Source organism: Solea senegalensis, linkage group LG20, assembly GCF_019176455.1.
Source record: "Solea senegalensis isolate Sse05_10M linkage group LG20, IFAPA_SoseM_1, whole genome shotgun sequence".
In the NCBI taxonomy this organism is placed as follows: Eukaryota; Metazoa; Chordata; class Actinopteri; order Pleuronectiformes; family Soleidae; genus Solea; species Solea senegalensis.
Genome location: NC_058039.1, coordinates 7811954 through 7827289, shown reverse-complemented (window position 1 = coordinate 7827289; position 15336 = coordinate 7811954). Strand labels below are relative to the sequence as shown.

General features: G+C 42.0%; 1 protein-coding gene and 1 long non-coding RNA gene across 2 annotated transcripts in view; one reads left to right on the top strand and one right to left on the bottom strand.

Annotated features, from left to right (window-relative positions):
* The window catches only part of LOC122786421, a 60321-nt gene that overhangs the window by 532 nt on the left and 44453 nt on the right, over window positions 1–15336 (top strand). Inside the window, exon 2 of the long non-coding RNA XR_006362444.1 lies at window positions 228–313. This is a non-coding gene — a long non-coding RNA (uncharacterized LOC122786421). The remainder of the gene's footprint in view (window positions 1–227; window positions 314–15336) is intronic.
* Window positions 5878–13315, bottom strand: trib1 (tribbles pseudokinase 1). The gene is made up of 3 exons (XM_044052707.1): window positions 12463–13315; window positions 11439–11731; window positions 5878–8391 (listed from the first exon to the last, which is right to left on the bottom strand). Exons 1-3 carry the CDS (start codon window positions 12781–12783, stop codon window positions 7917–7919), a joined length of 1089 nt encoding a protein of 362 aa, XP_043908642.1. The 5' UTR covers window positions 12784–13315; the 3' UTR covers window positions 5878–7916.

Sequence of the window (15336 nt, the reverse complement as noted above, 5' to 3'; positions counted from 1 at the left end):
TTTAATGTCACGTCTATTTCCAAATTATTTAGCATTAAAATGCCATCACGCTGTTGTGATTGGTTGTTTTCAAACTGCAAAGTGGCTTTTGTCCCTGATGAACTGACTCAAGCGGAAAAACAAATGACATTAGACCTGATGCTTCACCTGCCCTTGTTGTCCATGTGTTGCTTTAATCTAGTATATATTTTTTCTTCTTTGTCTTCCCTTTGCATTTACTCTTAAAGGGTCAAACTACTGCTGCCATCCGTCCCAGAGGAATCACACCACCACAATCAATGGAATTCTTCATAACTGATATGGTTAAAAACAGGTACTGTTGCTTCATTTCTTTGTACTGATGTTTTGGATCTGCGTAATGGGCCTGGCTTGCCTAGCTCTCCTGTCAACTCCACATTTTTCCACAAATGGTTTAAGATTACAATGGAGTCTGCATTGCTCCTGTATCATCTCTACTTGATGCCCCAAAATGTCACACAACACAATTCTTCAACTGGAGAGAGCATTCTGAGAGTGTAAGAACCTCAAGTGTTGGTACATTTCCCATTTCATCTCATCTCACTAAACTAACAATTGCTTAAAAAAACAACCCTGAATCTGATTATTTCTTTACTTACATCCTCAGAAAATGTAATCAAATTCTTTTTAGTGATATTGCTCACAGACAAATCAAATTACCAAACTTGGTTGTCAACATGGGAAAACCATCTGTTTTGGCTTCTTATTTATTTTTATTATCTTATAATAAACACATGGTTGGACCGACTGATTTATTATAACTTCAGTTCACAGGCATCTGTCTACAGAGATTGGTGTTCAAACATGAGGGTCAGTGAGGGAGAAGTAAAAAGTTGGCAATGCGTCATTTGAACAAAGCAGCCCTAGAAACACAAGATAATGTGCCCCATGAAGCACGAGAGACATGAATGAGAGGGAAGACAAAAATACTATTGTGCTTGAGGAGATGGCTACAGCATTTCTAATTTAGTGTCTTAATTGTGTCAAAAACATGTTTGATATTCAAAATGTCAACAGTTTAGGAAAAACTTTTTTTTAAACAATACAAATGTGGAAAACATGGTTTTACAGTACAGCATTGATAAGGCACACTTAAGACTGTTTCCCTTGTGTGGCTATTTTTGCAGTAGATTCAGTCTGATTAAAGTTCTGACAAGCTGGATTATCTGGGCTTTACTTGTGATGATCTGCATGCTGGTGTGTGCTGGAATGATGACTCTGACCTCATTACTGTATGGGAGTATAGAATTTAAAATTCAGATGATTCAGAGTGGTATTTCAAGGTCTTCTTGGCTTTTATGGAATTTTTCAGAAAATGCTGTGGTACTTGCCTTTGTCTTCATAAAGAAACTTTTTTTTTAAATGGATGAAATTACACGCAGCCTATTCCTATTCTCTGCTCTGCTTGAGAGATGAATGGATATAATGAGTGAATGTAGGATGTTGAACAAAGATAACTTCATTGATACTGAGCAGGTATTTGTTGCAGGAATGTTGGAGTTCAAATTCAGTCCTCTTATCTATATACACAGTATATATGTGTATGTATGTGTATATATGTATGTATGTATGTGTGTGTGTGTGTGTGTGTGTATATATATATATATATATATATATGTATATGTGTGTTTATATTCATATATATTTATATATACATATGTATGTATATACAGAACCTTAACACGATAACCAAGTGAGTACTCCTTCCTGTCAAGGACATTTAACCACTTGCAATTCAGCATTCCTGAAAACTATAAATGTACTACATCTGACTGCAGTTCTTCAAGGCTAAAGTGAAGAACTGTTTTATGTGTCTGAACTGGGGCAAAAACTGCCTAATTGTTTTTGTGGACGCATGATATTTTACAACCAAACAATTAAAACAATATCAGATAATCTACAACCCAAGGATGAGGTTGTTTGTCTCAAATAAAAATATTCAATGTATAAAGTTTGTATAGGACATATTCTCCTATTCAATGACCAAATAGTGTATCTTGCCAGATGCATTTGTTTTATTCAGAGAAACACAAGCATATGGAGAGGGAAAAAAAATCACTGAATCCTTCTGCCCCTTGTGAGAAAGGACCGTTTAATTGGATAAATAACTTAATCTAATGGATGAAAGCACTGCCCTCTTCTGGACATGTGTTGCCATATCATCATCCATCAGGAGTCTGACATTAGCCACAGGTGCTAATCCATGCAACACAAAACTCAGCCCCAAGCATTGTTTGATGGATTAAACATGAATGCTTGGTCTCCGTACCAGAGAAATATAATCTAACGGCAAATTGTTATACAGTTGCAGAGCCTCGGGGCTCATTATAAAAGTGGATTCTTACTGTAAATGAATTAGCACAAGCTTATTTATCAGTAGTAGGTCACAAAACAGTTGGTAACTTAAATCGCTTGATTTATTTTTGTGCTCTAATTCATTCAAGTCGTGATAAACAAACCCTGTAAAGCAGAGGACCTGCAGGGCTGTGCCATTAAATCTCAACAATGTTTTTGTTTCCCTTTTAGTCTGAATAGGAAATAGTCATGATGATAACACAGAGCCCGTGGGAGCCACTTTGCTTGAAATAACCTCATCAGACAAATGCGCCCCCATTCCCCTCCTGTTGGTGTTTAAAAAGGCTGTTGACCCAGACAACACTCAACACACTTCCCATTTACCTCCAGCAGTGGCTCACGCTGTCAGAGAAACATGAAACATGATGCTATTCCATTTTCATTTCGCAAACTCTGTCTATAGAGGGCTTGCAAATGCCTTTGCCTGGTGTCATGTGCTGATTAATGTGCTGATTATTTCATCCATTGAAGATATGAGAACATTTTTTTTTTCTGTAGCCCATCAGTGCTGTTTGTTTTTTTTCGCGTCTGTGCAAGTACATGGATGACAAAACGCCTTCCTAACTATAAATATAAAACATAATTGACTGGTTTACAGATCAAGCTGCAGAAGGAACTGCAGCAATGTGAAAACATAGGAAGTCAATAACAGAAATATGAGGAAGTTCCTTAAATATATGAATGTGCCATGTATTGGGTAAGAACTCAAAATGTGATGAACCAATTATGGAAATAATTGTGGATAAAATGTTTTTAACCAAATAATTTAAACCTTAATTTTATAGCATAGAACCTTTAATAACCTCAACATGTTCAGCAAATTAACAATGGATTTGTTATGTAATGGAATAAAGCACAATGCTTTTATATAGATTAGTGAAAATAGCATTGAAAGCATGAGGATTCTTCCACATCAATTTTCCACTCAGTTTGATTTTATCGTTTTAAATGTTCTTGATGTCAAATATTTTTAAGTTGTAAGTATTCTTTTAGAAAATAATCTCTCAGAGTTGCAGCATATGAAGACACATAACTGAGTTACAGACACTAAGTTGCAGCTTTCCATTTCTCCACAAGATGGCGGTGGAGATAACAACATAACTCATTTCAAATGAATCTCAGGTAGGCCTCTGTGAATCCTAACAGTAGAAAATACCAAACTTATTGCACACAGTCTCCTAACTGAACTATGATGAACACAATACCTCAGATTCCCTCACCAATGTTGTATTATTAAATAAATGTGCTCATTCCTTGTTTCCATTGCATCAGTTTGAGCCTGGATGTGTTAGAAAGTTACAGCAAGAAGCACCAAACCAAACATTATCACAGAGTGGGGATTGTAAGCAGGTGTCATAGCTGTCAAATCTCACATCTGCTTCTTCACTTCCCTGTTCGGTGTATGTGCACCTTTCACAAACGTTCAAATTACTCAGTGGTATCTATTCAGTAGGTGGCTTTGATAGCACATGCTGTCACTTCTGTTTTTTCACTGAGGATCAAGGAAATTCCTGATGACGGTGCAGTGTGCGTGGCATCCACCGTATCATGAGGAAGTTGTGAGTGTTGTTTTTGTGGGGCTGGGAAACTAATGATCCCGATTACAAGGAATAAAATGTTTACACTTGTGGGCAAGAGACAGGATGAGCTCACACAGAAAAACCACACGGTACACTGGAGCTTATTTCTTAACAAGTAACCTCATTTTACTCAACTATCAAACTTGATCACACTTGACGACAAACTTGACCCTGGAGGAAACAGAGTTGGATGAGAACACAACACCACTATCACTTCATGATATAAGCAGCAGTCGGCTCGGCCTCGCGTAGCTTATCACAAGGGCTGTAAACGGCAAGCAAGAAGTAACAAGAAACCACCACCTTTTTAAAGCTCACAGAATAAAATTTAATAGCTAGTTATGTCAGACTCTTAGTTTTAAAGTGTAACAATGTCCAGTGTGTAACATTTAGCAGGGTTTATTGCCAGAAATTCAACCTACTACTCATAAGTATGTTTGTGCCATTGTATGGTCACCTTTTAGACTAAAAAATTACTTTTAGTAACGTTAAAATAAGCCTTTTTCACTGAATATGTTCTTTAGGCAAGGACCTTGCTTTACAAAGGCCGCTGTCCTGCAAATCCATGTTTGTGCAACAGCCCAAATGGTCAAACCAGACAGAGCATGTGTTTGCATTTTGAAACCGAAGCTTACTATGCAAATGAAGAACAACATCCATGCCGATACATGAAGGCCACTGTAGTTCCCCCACATGCTTGGGAAAGGGAGGGGTTCTCCATTTGTTACAAATATTTTACACACTAGAATTTTACACCCTAGACCTTTTAAGGATGGGTGGATTTTAGAATTTAAATTGGGCCCTCTTTTCCTCTATTTCAAATGTTCTTTCCTGGACCAGTTAAACTACATGCATGCTAGCTTCTCATTCTCATTTAAGTGGTCATTTCACTATGGCTGAATATTTACTCAGCAATTAATCTTCTGACCTTCTTCAAAACCGATGAAGGTAAAGTTAACTGGAGACTCTGAAATTGACAATAGAAGTGAATTGATGTGAGATCTGTTTTTGTCTGTGAGGCTCTGTGATTGGCTGCTGACCTGTTCACTGTGCACTCTCAACAAATGTAAGTTGGGGTCAGCTCCCCTCAAAGGATTAGCAGATCAGATAATGGGTGGATGGACCCTAATGTATAATGAGAAAGGTCTTCACTCGTATAACGCAACACAACTCTGTTTACCACACACACACCCATTAGGCCTTACTTAATACTTAATATCTGACTCATTATTTGCCTACTTGATGGGGCCCTGTTGTCCTCCCCGACTCTGACATGTTCGGCAATCATCAGTTTGGCAGCTACAGAGGCACCCCAGCTTTCCTGTTGATACTTAATCCGACACCCGTGCTCTATTTCTCAGATACACATGCAGGCAGGTATGTGCATGTACACACACGCGCGAACACACAATGCTTACGCAAGCTCTGGCCAGCCATGCCTAGGGTGGTATGTAAACATGCCAAGCACTTGTATGTCAAAGTGGGAATAGTAGTGGAGCCAGGGTCCGATGATGGGACCTCGTGTCACTTGTGATGCTTCTGAAACTGAAAAGAACAGTATGTTCCCCCTTGTGTGTTCCAGGAAAAGACCCTGACCCATTATTAACTTTTGTGTGTTTTGAGGAGTTAAATGTTGCGTTACACAAAGGTCAGAGAAGAGTAAATGGTTTGAGGCAGCAATGGAGAGAGAGAGAGAGAGGTTTTTTGTTTCTGCTTGCAAAGATGAAATTGAAAGCACTGAAGAAAATGAGAAAATGATGAGGAGCGGTGTGGGTCGAATTCTTGCAGGGAAGCCTTTCAGGCATGCAGTCGAGCTGTATAATGTGCAGGTGTTCGCAAGACTTTGTGTTTGTGTGCTACTGAGAATAAAAGAAAGAGGGAGGCAGAGGAAGACGAGCAGCAGTAATGACTTAAAAAATCTGTATGAAAATGAAAAAATGTGAACTTTATTCAACACGCATATTTCAAATATACAGTACATATTTACATCCTTTATACAATGATTATAACTCTTGTGTATCACCTGTGTGGACCAAAAAGAAAGCCGCTAGGTTCTGTCACATATACATAATTCACAGTGCAATATTAAGTTTGTGCACCCATGTCCATTCACTGTACATGCCACATGAACGTGTGACTCTAAATGTGTGAGCCGAACAAACAAATCCTGAACCTCTTAAATTACTTTTCTTCGAGAAGCGGTCCAAACTATCACAAGTCTGTTCCCCTCTGTTTTCTCAGATGAGTGAAAATAATGAACTAACAGCAACAATATGTTAAGTCTACCATTTGACTGTATCAAACTGAAATAGCTGGCTGCAGACTTGCAGTAGCCTGAAAGGCTCGGTGTCCCTGAAACGCTGCATCCGCCTGTCACAGTCCAGGACGACACGTGGTACATCATGTCACTAACTACGATTACTAGTCTCCATGGATCCACGGCTTTCAACTATAAAAATAAAAAAGGAGGGGGAAAAAAAATATATAAACAGTACCATTAAAGAGGTGAAAGCGTCAGAACAGACTTTGCCTGTCAAGGTCAGGACCGTTCTCTGCAGACACACTCAAGTGCTGAGTCATCGTCAGACAACCAACATCAAACATCGCCTGACAGTGACTGATTCAGATCCACTCAATTTATGAAACAGTGATACGGGTACAACACTTAGCACAGCTCGGCTTTGTTAAAGCAACACAATGTTCCAACAGAACGAACAGAACAGCTCCAAATGCTCAAATATGAGAGCCTTTATTTTAGGTAATGCTTTTTTTTTTTCTTCCGGATTTCATGGATTTTTCCTTTTAAAGTATACAAGTATTGTTGCACTAAACTAAATGTTTTTTTACATTAGAGGGAAGTTCCACTTGAATTCTTTGCATTTTCCCTTTGTCCTTGTCTATTTTAAATTGCCTCCAGGCTTAAGTGAGATCAAACTGTCTCCTGCCTCTGTTGTAGCTGACACAGGAGACGGTCTTTAAAAAAAAACCCAAAACAGAGTTGCTCCCAGTATTTTTTTTTCTTTTAAAACTAGAAGCATTAGTGTTGAGCTTAGCAGTGCCTAATTGCTCCCACAGCTTTCCAGCAAAATGATCACAGTCAAATCTGTACAGTCTGACCCTGTTAATAGACACCTCCTGTTCGGAAGAAACTTTTGCATTAACTATTCATTATGCAGCGAGCTTTTAAAAATAGTGAAATATTTAATTTTAACTGTTGGCCTGGTGTCACTAGTAAGTGTGAGTGTGTGTGTGTGCGCGTGTGGGACAAAGTCACTCTACACCAGCGACACCCTGCCTTTCTTCTGTGCTTGGTGTGAGATTTGTAAAATATTCTCCATTTTGATGAAAGGTTGCCAGATTGGCAGTGAGACACTTGTGGATTCCTGCTGAGTGTGACACATCAGTCCCCTGCTAAAGCGTCTTTCTCACTCTGTCACTGCTTTGCTGCAAGATGTCAAGCTTGTTCTCGGCCCTCCTCGTGCCGGTCGGTGAGTCAGCCGTGGAGCCTCCAGTCTGGTCGGAGAGTGAGAGGAACAACATCCAGACATGCTTACCTCCCTTTCAGACTTAATCTAATGCATTCTGCAGATTTAGGAGTCCAAGCATTGGTGACCACTGTTTGCCAGGAATGAAATTTCTGTGATTCTTTCATAGTAGCCCATGGAGATTATTTTGTGAACATAATCTGGCAAGTTTTGAGTCCTTATTTCTTGTAGCACCAAATAATCTCAAAAACACACACATATAGAAACACAATGAGGTGATCATTGTGAGAAATGCCCTTAGCAAGTAACACAAATACAACAACAAAATACAGTACAGTGTGTTTTTGTAGAAAGCTAGAGGATGTATATACACACAACCGAAGACAAATGACTCTAAAAAGTGCCAATGTAAAAAAAAAAATCCCTCATAGCAATGTTTGTTTTGGTCCCTCAGCCTGACGTGGCTTAATAAAGTTCGTCAGCAGAACAGATTATCGTCCTCTTCCACGTCAAAGGATGGCACCATCTGTTCTGCTGAGCTGACTTCCTGTTCACCCAGAGTCACTTCCTGTGATAACGGTGGCTGATGGAACCATGGATGAGCTAGCAGCTCATTCGCCGTGAGTCTCTCCCATGGTTCTTTCCGCAGAAGGCTCTGGAGCAGACACTTGGCCTTGGGCGACAAGCCTTCTGGCAAACAGCACTGGCCTCTGCGGATTTTGGTAAACAGCGTGGCTGGGTCTGGGTCGTGGAAGGGGTAACGACCAACCAGCATGGTGTAAAGCATGACGCCCATGCTCCACATGTCGGCCATCTTCCCAGAATATGGCGCAGATCCGCTGAGGATCTCTGGGCTGACGTAAGCAGGACATCCGTGGGTGTCTGACATGGAGTCATTGTTTGGGTCTTCCAGGACACGACAATCCTCCAGGCTTTCTAGTCTCACCTGTGTCCTGTGATGAAAACGCAAAAATAAGGTCAGGACATTTCCTGTGGCATTTAAGAAGATGTTGTAACATGTTTAGCCGAGTTTTCCGTTTGCTTTTTGTCCAATTACAACACATACCCTTGAGCCTCAGACCCAATTTGACACAATAGCGGCTTTGACTTTGTGCTTTAGTCGAGCTGTAAATTAGGATGGTGCAGAGAGAGGGAGAGATGCCATGACAATGACATCATCTGTTATCTTGTGCAGAAAGTAACTTTACACATAACAGTGAAACCTAAGAACACGATGTTCATAACTGCTCTTACAAATGTGCGTTTCGCTGAACGTTGAATGTCATGTTGTTAAAAATACTGTTCTCCGAGTTCCCATGCATGATAGCTTTTAAAGTACAAGACACTGTGTGCGCGCGTGTGTACTTCGAACAGTAACTTTGTTTAACACTGTCAAACATTTCAGAGATCTGTTACATGTAAGTCACAGATTGCATCATGGAAAAAAAAAAAAGCGTTGTCGCTCATTCATCGTTAAACTGTGGACAGACGGATGGGGACACACACAAACCAGTGAACTTACTATGACCTAAATGCACAACAGGGAGACCCGTCTGAGAAGCACATTTCCAATAACTTCCCGACACATGCTCACATAAACACACATAAATATACACGACTCCAGCGCAACCCATCCTCCTCTTCTCACACACACAATACTAAATTTAGCCATGCCGTTCACAGGATGTACATTTAGTTCAATGCTGGTTCAGTGAAGTTTGTGAGAGTACATTTGTTATCACTGAAAACACTTGAATAAGGGGACAGCTAAAAATATTAGATGTAGGGACACATTTCCTATAGCAACAGATGAGCAATGTTATATAGTTAAAATTGCTCATGTCTCCTGAGATTCAGTGACACACAGAGTGAGTCAGATACACAAACACACACACATACAGAAGTGTGCTATTTTATCACACAATCATGGGGGGGCTAACTCTGTAAGACACACACTTGTCAAGACAGCAGCGAGAGAGAGAAATACACAGCCAAGATAGAGAGACTGATATTTAAACACTGAGATAGGGAAGGAGCTAAGTCAGGAGAGGTGAAAGAGAGATGAAGACAGAAAAGGAAACAGAACAGAGAGAGTTGGAGGGGTGGAGAGAATGACTCATCCTTCTGTTGAGAGTACATATCTTTTCTACTCCTCCTCTCTCTCTCTCTCCCTCTTCCTTGAGCCAAGGCTATCTGCACCTGGGTCCCACACTCACGGCGCCAGCCATCCCATAATTACCCTCAAATGGCTGTTGCCACATCAGTGACGCACAGGAAGGCTGGCCTGGCAGTGAAGCTCTGCATGCCTCTCAGTGCTAGTCACCTTTTCTAAACTGGCTTTTTCAACTGCACTGTGAGTGCGTGTGTGTGTGTGAATAGAAACTACAGCATTTGTCAAATTGTCGCGAGTGTCTTTTCCAGTCGGAGCGCTGCATTGTTAGCCGAGATGTTGCATCACAGTGGTACATGTTGGTGTTTGAAAGATTGACTTGATTGTGAGTTTGGAAGAATGTGACTGAATTAATGAAGTCATGCGCTGCATCTCAAGGAGACATATACATTATTATGTTGATGTGAGTCAAAAGACTGTGTGCGATTGGATGGAGGCAGCAATCTCAGTGCGCACAACACATTTTTTTTTTGGGGGGGGGTCAAAGTCCATGATGTCATGCAGCCATTTGATGTTATCATCCAAATCTGCAGCTTTGTCCTTTTCTAGTCGTGCTGCAGTTTGTCTCAAGCCAAAGCGTGAATTTTTTTTTTGGAAAAAAAGAAGTGTGTGTGGTTTTTTGTTGTTTTTAAAGATGTCATTCCACATCCTCTGGCTCAAGTGGGTCCTGCATGTCAGTCTAACAGCATAAATATTTCAATGCTGTAACTCTACTAACAAAATACTGAATTACAGCCATTCAAGCTTGCAATGGACCACAGCTTTACAGCTCATATGTGTAATCATTACACATATGAGCATGCATACGACCAACACACACAAAGTGAGTTATGCAGCCCCCACACACACACACACACAGCTCCTCTCTGCACATATACACTGTGACTCATCGCTCTGCAGCTGTATAGCTATCGGAGGGACACAACCAACTTCAGCTTCTCTCGTTGGCTGTCTGCACTCATTCATCTAGCATGACCCTGAAAAGCCAGAGGTCATGGCTGGAGAATGTTACTGCTGAAAAATCTGCACGAAGAGAAGAGGCCTTTGGAAAGCCGGGGGTGGGGTGGGATCACTGGACACTTACAGGAAAGACAGTGACGCAAGGGCAAAGAGGCGACAAATAGTTTTGTAAGCAGGGGTTTGTGTGTCTTCCTGAGAGAATGCACTAACTCAGAGATACACACAAGGCATGTTTGTGTGTGTGTGCATGGGGGTGTGGGAGGAAGTTCAAAGACTAGTCTTTTGATCATCTCCTTCATGGCTAAAAGTGAATGAATCCTTGATGGAAGCGTCACTTATTCTGCTGCATAAGTATGTTTATGAATTAATAATGAGTAATACATATATTCTGAGAAATGTGTCCACAGAAGGGGATGATTGTCTCATTCACCGGCCTTGTCTCGCAGCTCTGCCAAACTACCACCCACTACATTCACACATGCAGGCATGCAAAACAAACCTTACAACAAACACACACGTATAAAGAGACACATCCAGAGTGAGAAAGGGAGACAGACAGAGAGGGTGAAAATCTGGGAAGCTATGCAGTCTGCCTCCACAAGTACAGAACCTCCTACTCTCTCTGTGCCCACAAGAGTATCTGCACACATGGCTAGTGTGCATCAGCTGCTGCCATGTTTGCTCTGTTCTTGGCACATCCCACTACTCTGCATGTATTCAAGTCTGACAGCATCCAAATAAAGTTGACTGGTAATATTGGAGCCGGATGAGATATTATTTGAATGAGTGCGACACTAAGCTAAAAGTGGATTGTTCAGCAAAGGTGAGACACTTTTCAGATACCTGGGTGGCATGTTTCTGTGATCTCACCTTTTCTCATCAGCAAAGACAAACTTGCGCAGCTTGAGGTCGCCCAGCACGATCCCAGCCTGGTGACAGTGCGCCACAGCCAGGGCCACCTGACGGAAGAGTCTGCAGGCGTGCTCCTCGTCAAGCCTGCGACAGCTCTTCACCAAAGTGTGCATGTCCCCAAAGTCTTTGTCTAGGAACACGTAGGCCTTGCATTCACCAAGGATGATGTCCCTGATGCCTGCCACATTCTTGTGGGCAGGAAGGATCCCGTAGGCTCTGATCTTTTCCTGATATACCCCCATATCAAAGACCTGGGGGAGAAAGATGGGAGGAAGAGGGAGAGGAAGGAAGGAGTTTAGTGAGCATGAGGAGGAGGGGGGAAGAATGAGAGTGGTGGAGAGGTCGGTCACTATGTTCTTTTAATGAGCATCCGAGGTAAAACCTTGCAAATCTGTCATCCAGTTAATAAAAAAGAGTATAGCGAGATCTGTTTTGACTCCTGCTTAGTATACTGCTTCTGCAGGGACATGGTAAATGAATCACCAAAGCACCAAGCGATTAACTTTATTAATCAGTGGAGTCAAACGCCTGCAGGTCTATCTTGCAGAATAAATACACGGATTACAGTGCGGCTCCCTCGTGATTGTTTTCCTTTGCCTTCCATTTTTGCATGTTTGTGTGTCACGCTGTGGCGTATTGTAGTGACGCGTATGCAAATAAGCCGATTTGACAGACTCGGAGTGATACAGTGCCAGGGAAAGGTGGACCTCAGTGTTTCCACACCACAGTACAGGTAACATACATAACGTATAGTCCTGGTCTATAGTAACAGCTGAAAATGAGCACAGAGCCTTAAATGGTAAATAAAGACGAAACAACATGACTATTACGCAAATTGTGACACATTTCGCGTGAGCATGACATTTGGTAAAAAGACGGCTAAATACTGATGACATGTCAGACAGGCTGTTGAGCAACGCGGTGTCTTGAAACACCATTCATTCAAAGATATTGCACAACCAGAGGGACTGCACATACATACCTTGCACAGCAGCTCATCGCCGGTGTCTGTGTTCATCGCGCTGTGCATGCTCTCCCGGTCCAGCAGAGGCAGAAGCAGAAACGGTCCTATCCGGGACGGTCCCTGGTGGGTCGCCGAGAGAGGGGTTGCGACGGGGCTGACCGGGGAACCGGGAGCGGTGCCGAGGAGTCCCTGCGTGTCCGCCTCCGCGCTCAGCCTGGCGCACTTCGCCGGCGGCTGATCGTCCGAGTCCAGCCGCTTGTGCGCGACTCTCACGGTGGTGCGAGTGCAAGGTGCCGGACTGCCCCACTGCAAGTTCATCCTGATGGACCGATTCACCATGAAGGCAACAGACGAGAGCGTAGCGTCTTTCAGGATAGTGTATTTAAATGGAATTACGCACAGTGCGCACCAATATTCCCCCGCGAGAAACTCATTGTTGTTGTTGATGGAAATTGAAGTTCACTCACGGCGACTGTTCGTAATAATCCAACCGGCGTCCCTTTTAAAGAGTGAAAGTCCGTGGCTCTGAGGTCTGTGTAATTTTGGTGAGAAAATCCTGACTCCCCAGAGACCTGACTGAGAGAGACAGAGTGGGAGAGAGATAGAGAAGGGGCATGAGGGAGGGAGAGAGAGAGAGACAGACGGAGAGAGAAAAAGAGAGTGCCTCACTCACAGAGCGCCAGAGAGTGAGTGAGCTCCGGTGATGTTGAGCTCAAACGCAGTCCAGCCTCCTGGTGACACAACCATTGAGCAATCTTGTAACGGCACCGTCTTGAGCTTAGCTGGTCTCTGATGAAACTGTCTGCTGTATCACACTACCTTTCACACAAGGCTGCACAAGCACATGCTCCACACTTCAATGTCATCGAGTCTGTGGTGCAATGGTGAAGTCTAAGTTCCTGATTTGAAATGAAGAAACGATCACTTATCATGACCGACTCTTAGACAATAATTAACACACTTTAAAACTTGCATGTGTGACTCAGCTGCAGGCCTTATTGCCATTTATTACCAGTTGCAACAAAATATTCTGAATAACAAATGTTTTGGCCAATGCAGCGTTGCTTTAGTGTATAAGCCTCTAGCTTTAACATCACCATGATATTTTCCCATGCTGGGCCTGTTTGTTATGTGGATATGACTCACCCTATAAAGACTTATTGGTGCTGGGCTATAAGTGTTCACATAAAATATGCCAGTGCAGCCCTGTAAACAACAGCAGCTGGCTCTGAAGTTAAGAGCTACACGTATACCCAAATTCTGCACGACAGCAACGTGATCCGGTGCGTTCTGTTAAAATTGTGCAATATTCTTGAAAAAACATATAATCAGTGAACTATGGACCATTACTTCAAGATGTAAGGACCAGAAATTGAAGGGTGAAGTACAATGTATGTATAGTACAAAGACGGTTTCTTTCAGTGCTGATGATCTGAGGTCATGACGTAATTAAACGTGTTTGTTTAATTTGTGTGTTTGTCAGGGTGTGTAGATACACATGACCATGTGGTTGTTGCACAATAGTTCTCTTTTTCTTCTTTGCCGTGCTTTAGGTTGAACCAGAACAGTGACAGCAGTGTAGAGACTTTAGTGAGTGTTCACTAAAACATGGAGCACCAGCTGGCCTGTGTGTGAATGCACCATCAGCCCCTCAAACAGAAGCATGTAATCATTCCAAATCATTTATTTCCACCACAATTCCCTCCAACAGACGTTACTCGCCTGCCCAGGTCTCTGCATCTGCCCTCAGAAAAATCTCACACATACCTGTCTCTGCATCTGCAGGCTGATGAACATTTCATTCCATTGAAATGATGTTATTTTTCAGCCTCACATTTTTTCTTTGTGCAAAATAATAATAATAATAATAACAATAACTTGGATTTATAAAGCGCCTTTCACAAAACCCAAGGTCGCTGTACAGTTGAGAACAGATCAGAAAAAGAAAACCAGAAAACACAAACACTAACAAACAATCGGGTGGCAAAAACTTGCTGGAACAAGTGTCGCTTCAACGGTGATTTAAATGACTCCAGAGTTGGTGCGTGGCATGTGCAGTGCGAGTCCTACGGATAAGGTGATTCACCACCTGATTGATGCGTGTGTGTCACTGTGAGCAAGTGTGTTTGTCATGCCGTCAAGCAGGCATGGGAACAGGTTTCCTCTGTCACAGCGGTCTCCCTGGCTGTTTTGATTAAGTTACAAAAGCAGTGTGAGCAGCCACTGTGGGAATGAGTGGAAGTAGTACAATTGGCCCAAAGGTTTATTGATTATAGACAATAGTCTGGATCTGGTGTGCCAGTACTTTAAAGTGATGATGTTTGTTTATAGCTTCTCTATATGACGCAGTGTTTAGGTGAGTCCAGTGCCAACTTTGTTTTACGTCACCCAGAAGAATCTAAGCTCCTGTTTTGAATTCTTGAGACTTGTAAATTGGCTGACAACTTGTTTTCGGTTCACCTGCCACCAGGTGCCTATTGGACGACACCCATAGTCAGTCACACTGGTCTATCATCGTATTTCCTTTTGTGGGACACGTGATCTATAAAATCAACATCATGTTTCTATTGAAAAATAGCAGTTGAGATTATTAAATCCTTCTATCCATCCATTCTTTTTTGAAACCAGGCGAGTCGACCCCTGGTGGCTATTCAAAATGCCCACGTGTTGGCTTCAGGAACTTTTTATACATGGTCTTTGGGAATATAACCCCAAAAAAGAGACTTTTTCCTGTTGGTCAAAGTGTTAAATTTGTCTCACTGTAACTGAAGTTTTGTGATGGAATCATTACACAAGCTAACACCACGCTTCTTGTTGCATTTTGCTTGGTAATACACTTGTGGGAGATGGTTTATATAGCTGGACTCTGGTGTGTACCTCATGAGTTACGTG

Excerpts from the sequence above, each read along its gene's own strand:
- trib1 (XM_044052707.1), bottom strand. The coding sequence starts at position 12,783 with ATGGTGAATCGGTCCATCAGGATGAACTTGCAGTGGGGCAGTCCGGCA. Across the intron at positions 11,732-12,462 it reads GCGATGAGCTGCTGTGCAAG|GTCTTTGATATGGGGGTATA; the intron begins GTATGTATGTGC and ends TTTCTCCCCCAG. Across the intron at positions 8,392-11,438 it reads GTCTTTGCTGATGAGAAAAG|GACACAGGTGAGACTAGAAA; the intron begins GTGAGATCACAG and ends TTTTCATCACAG.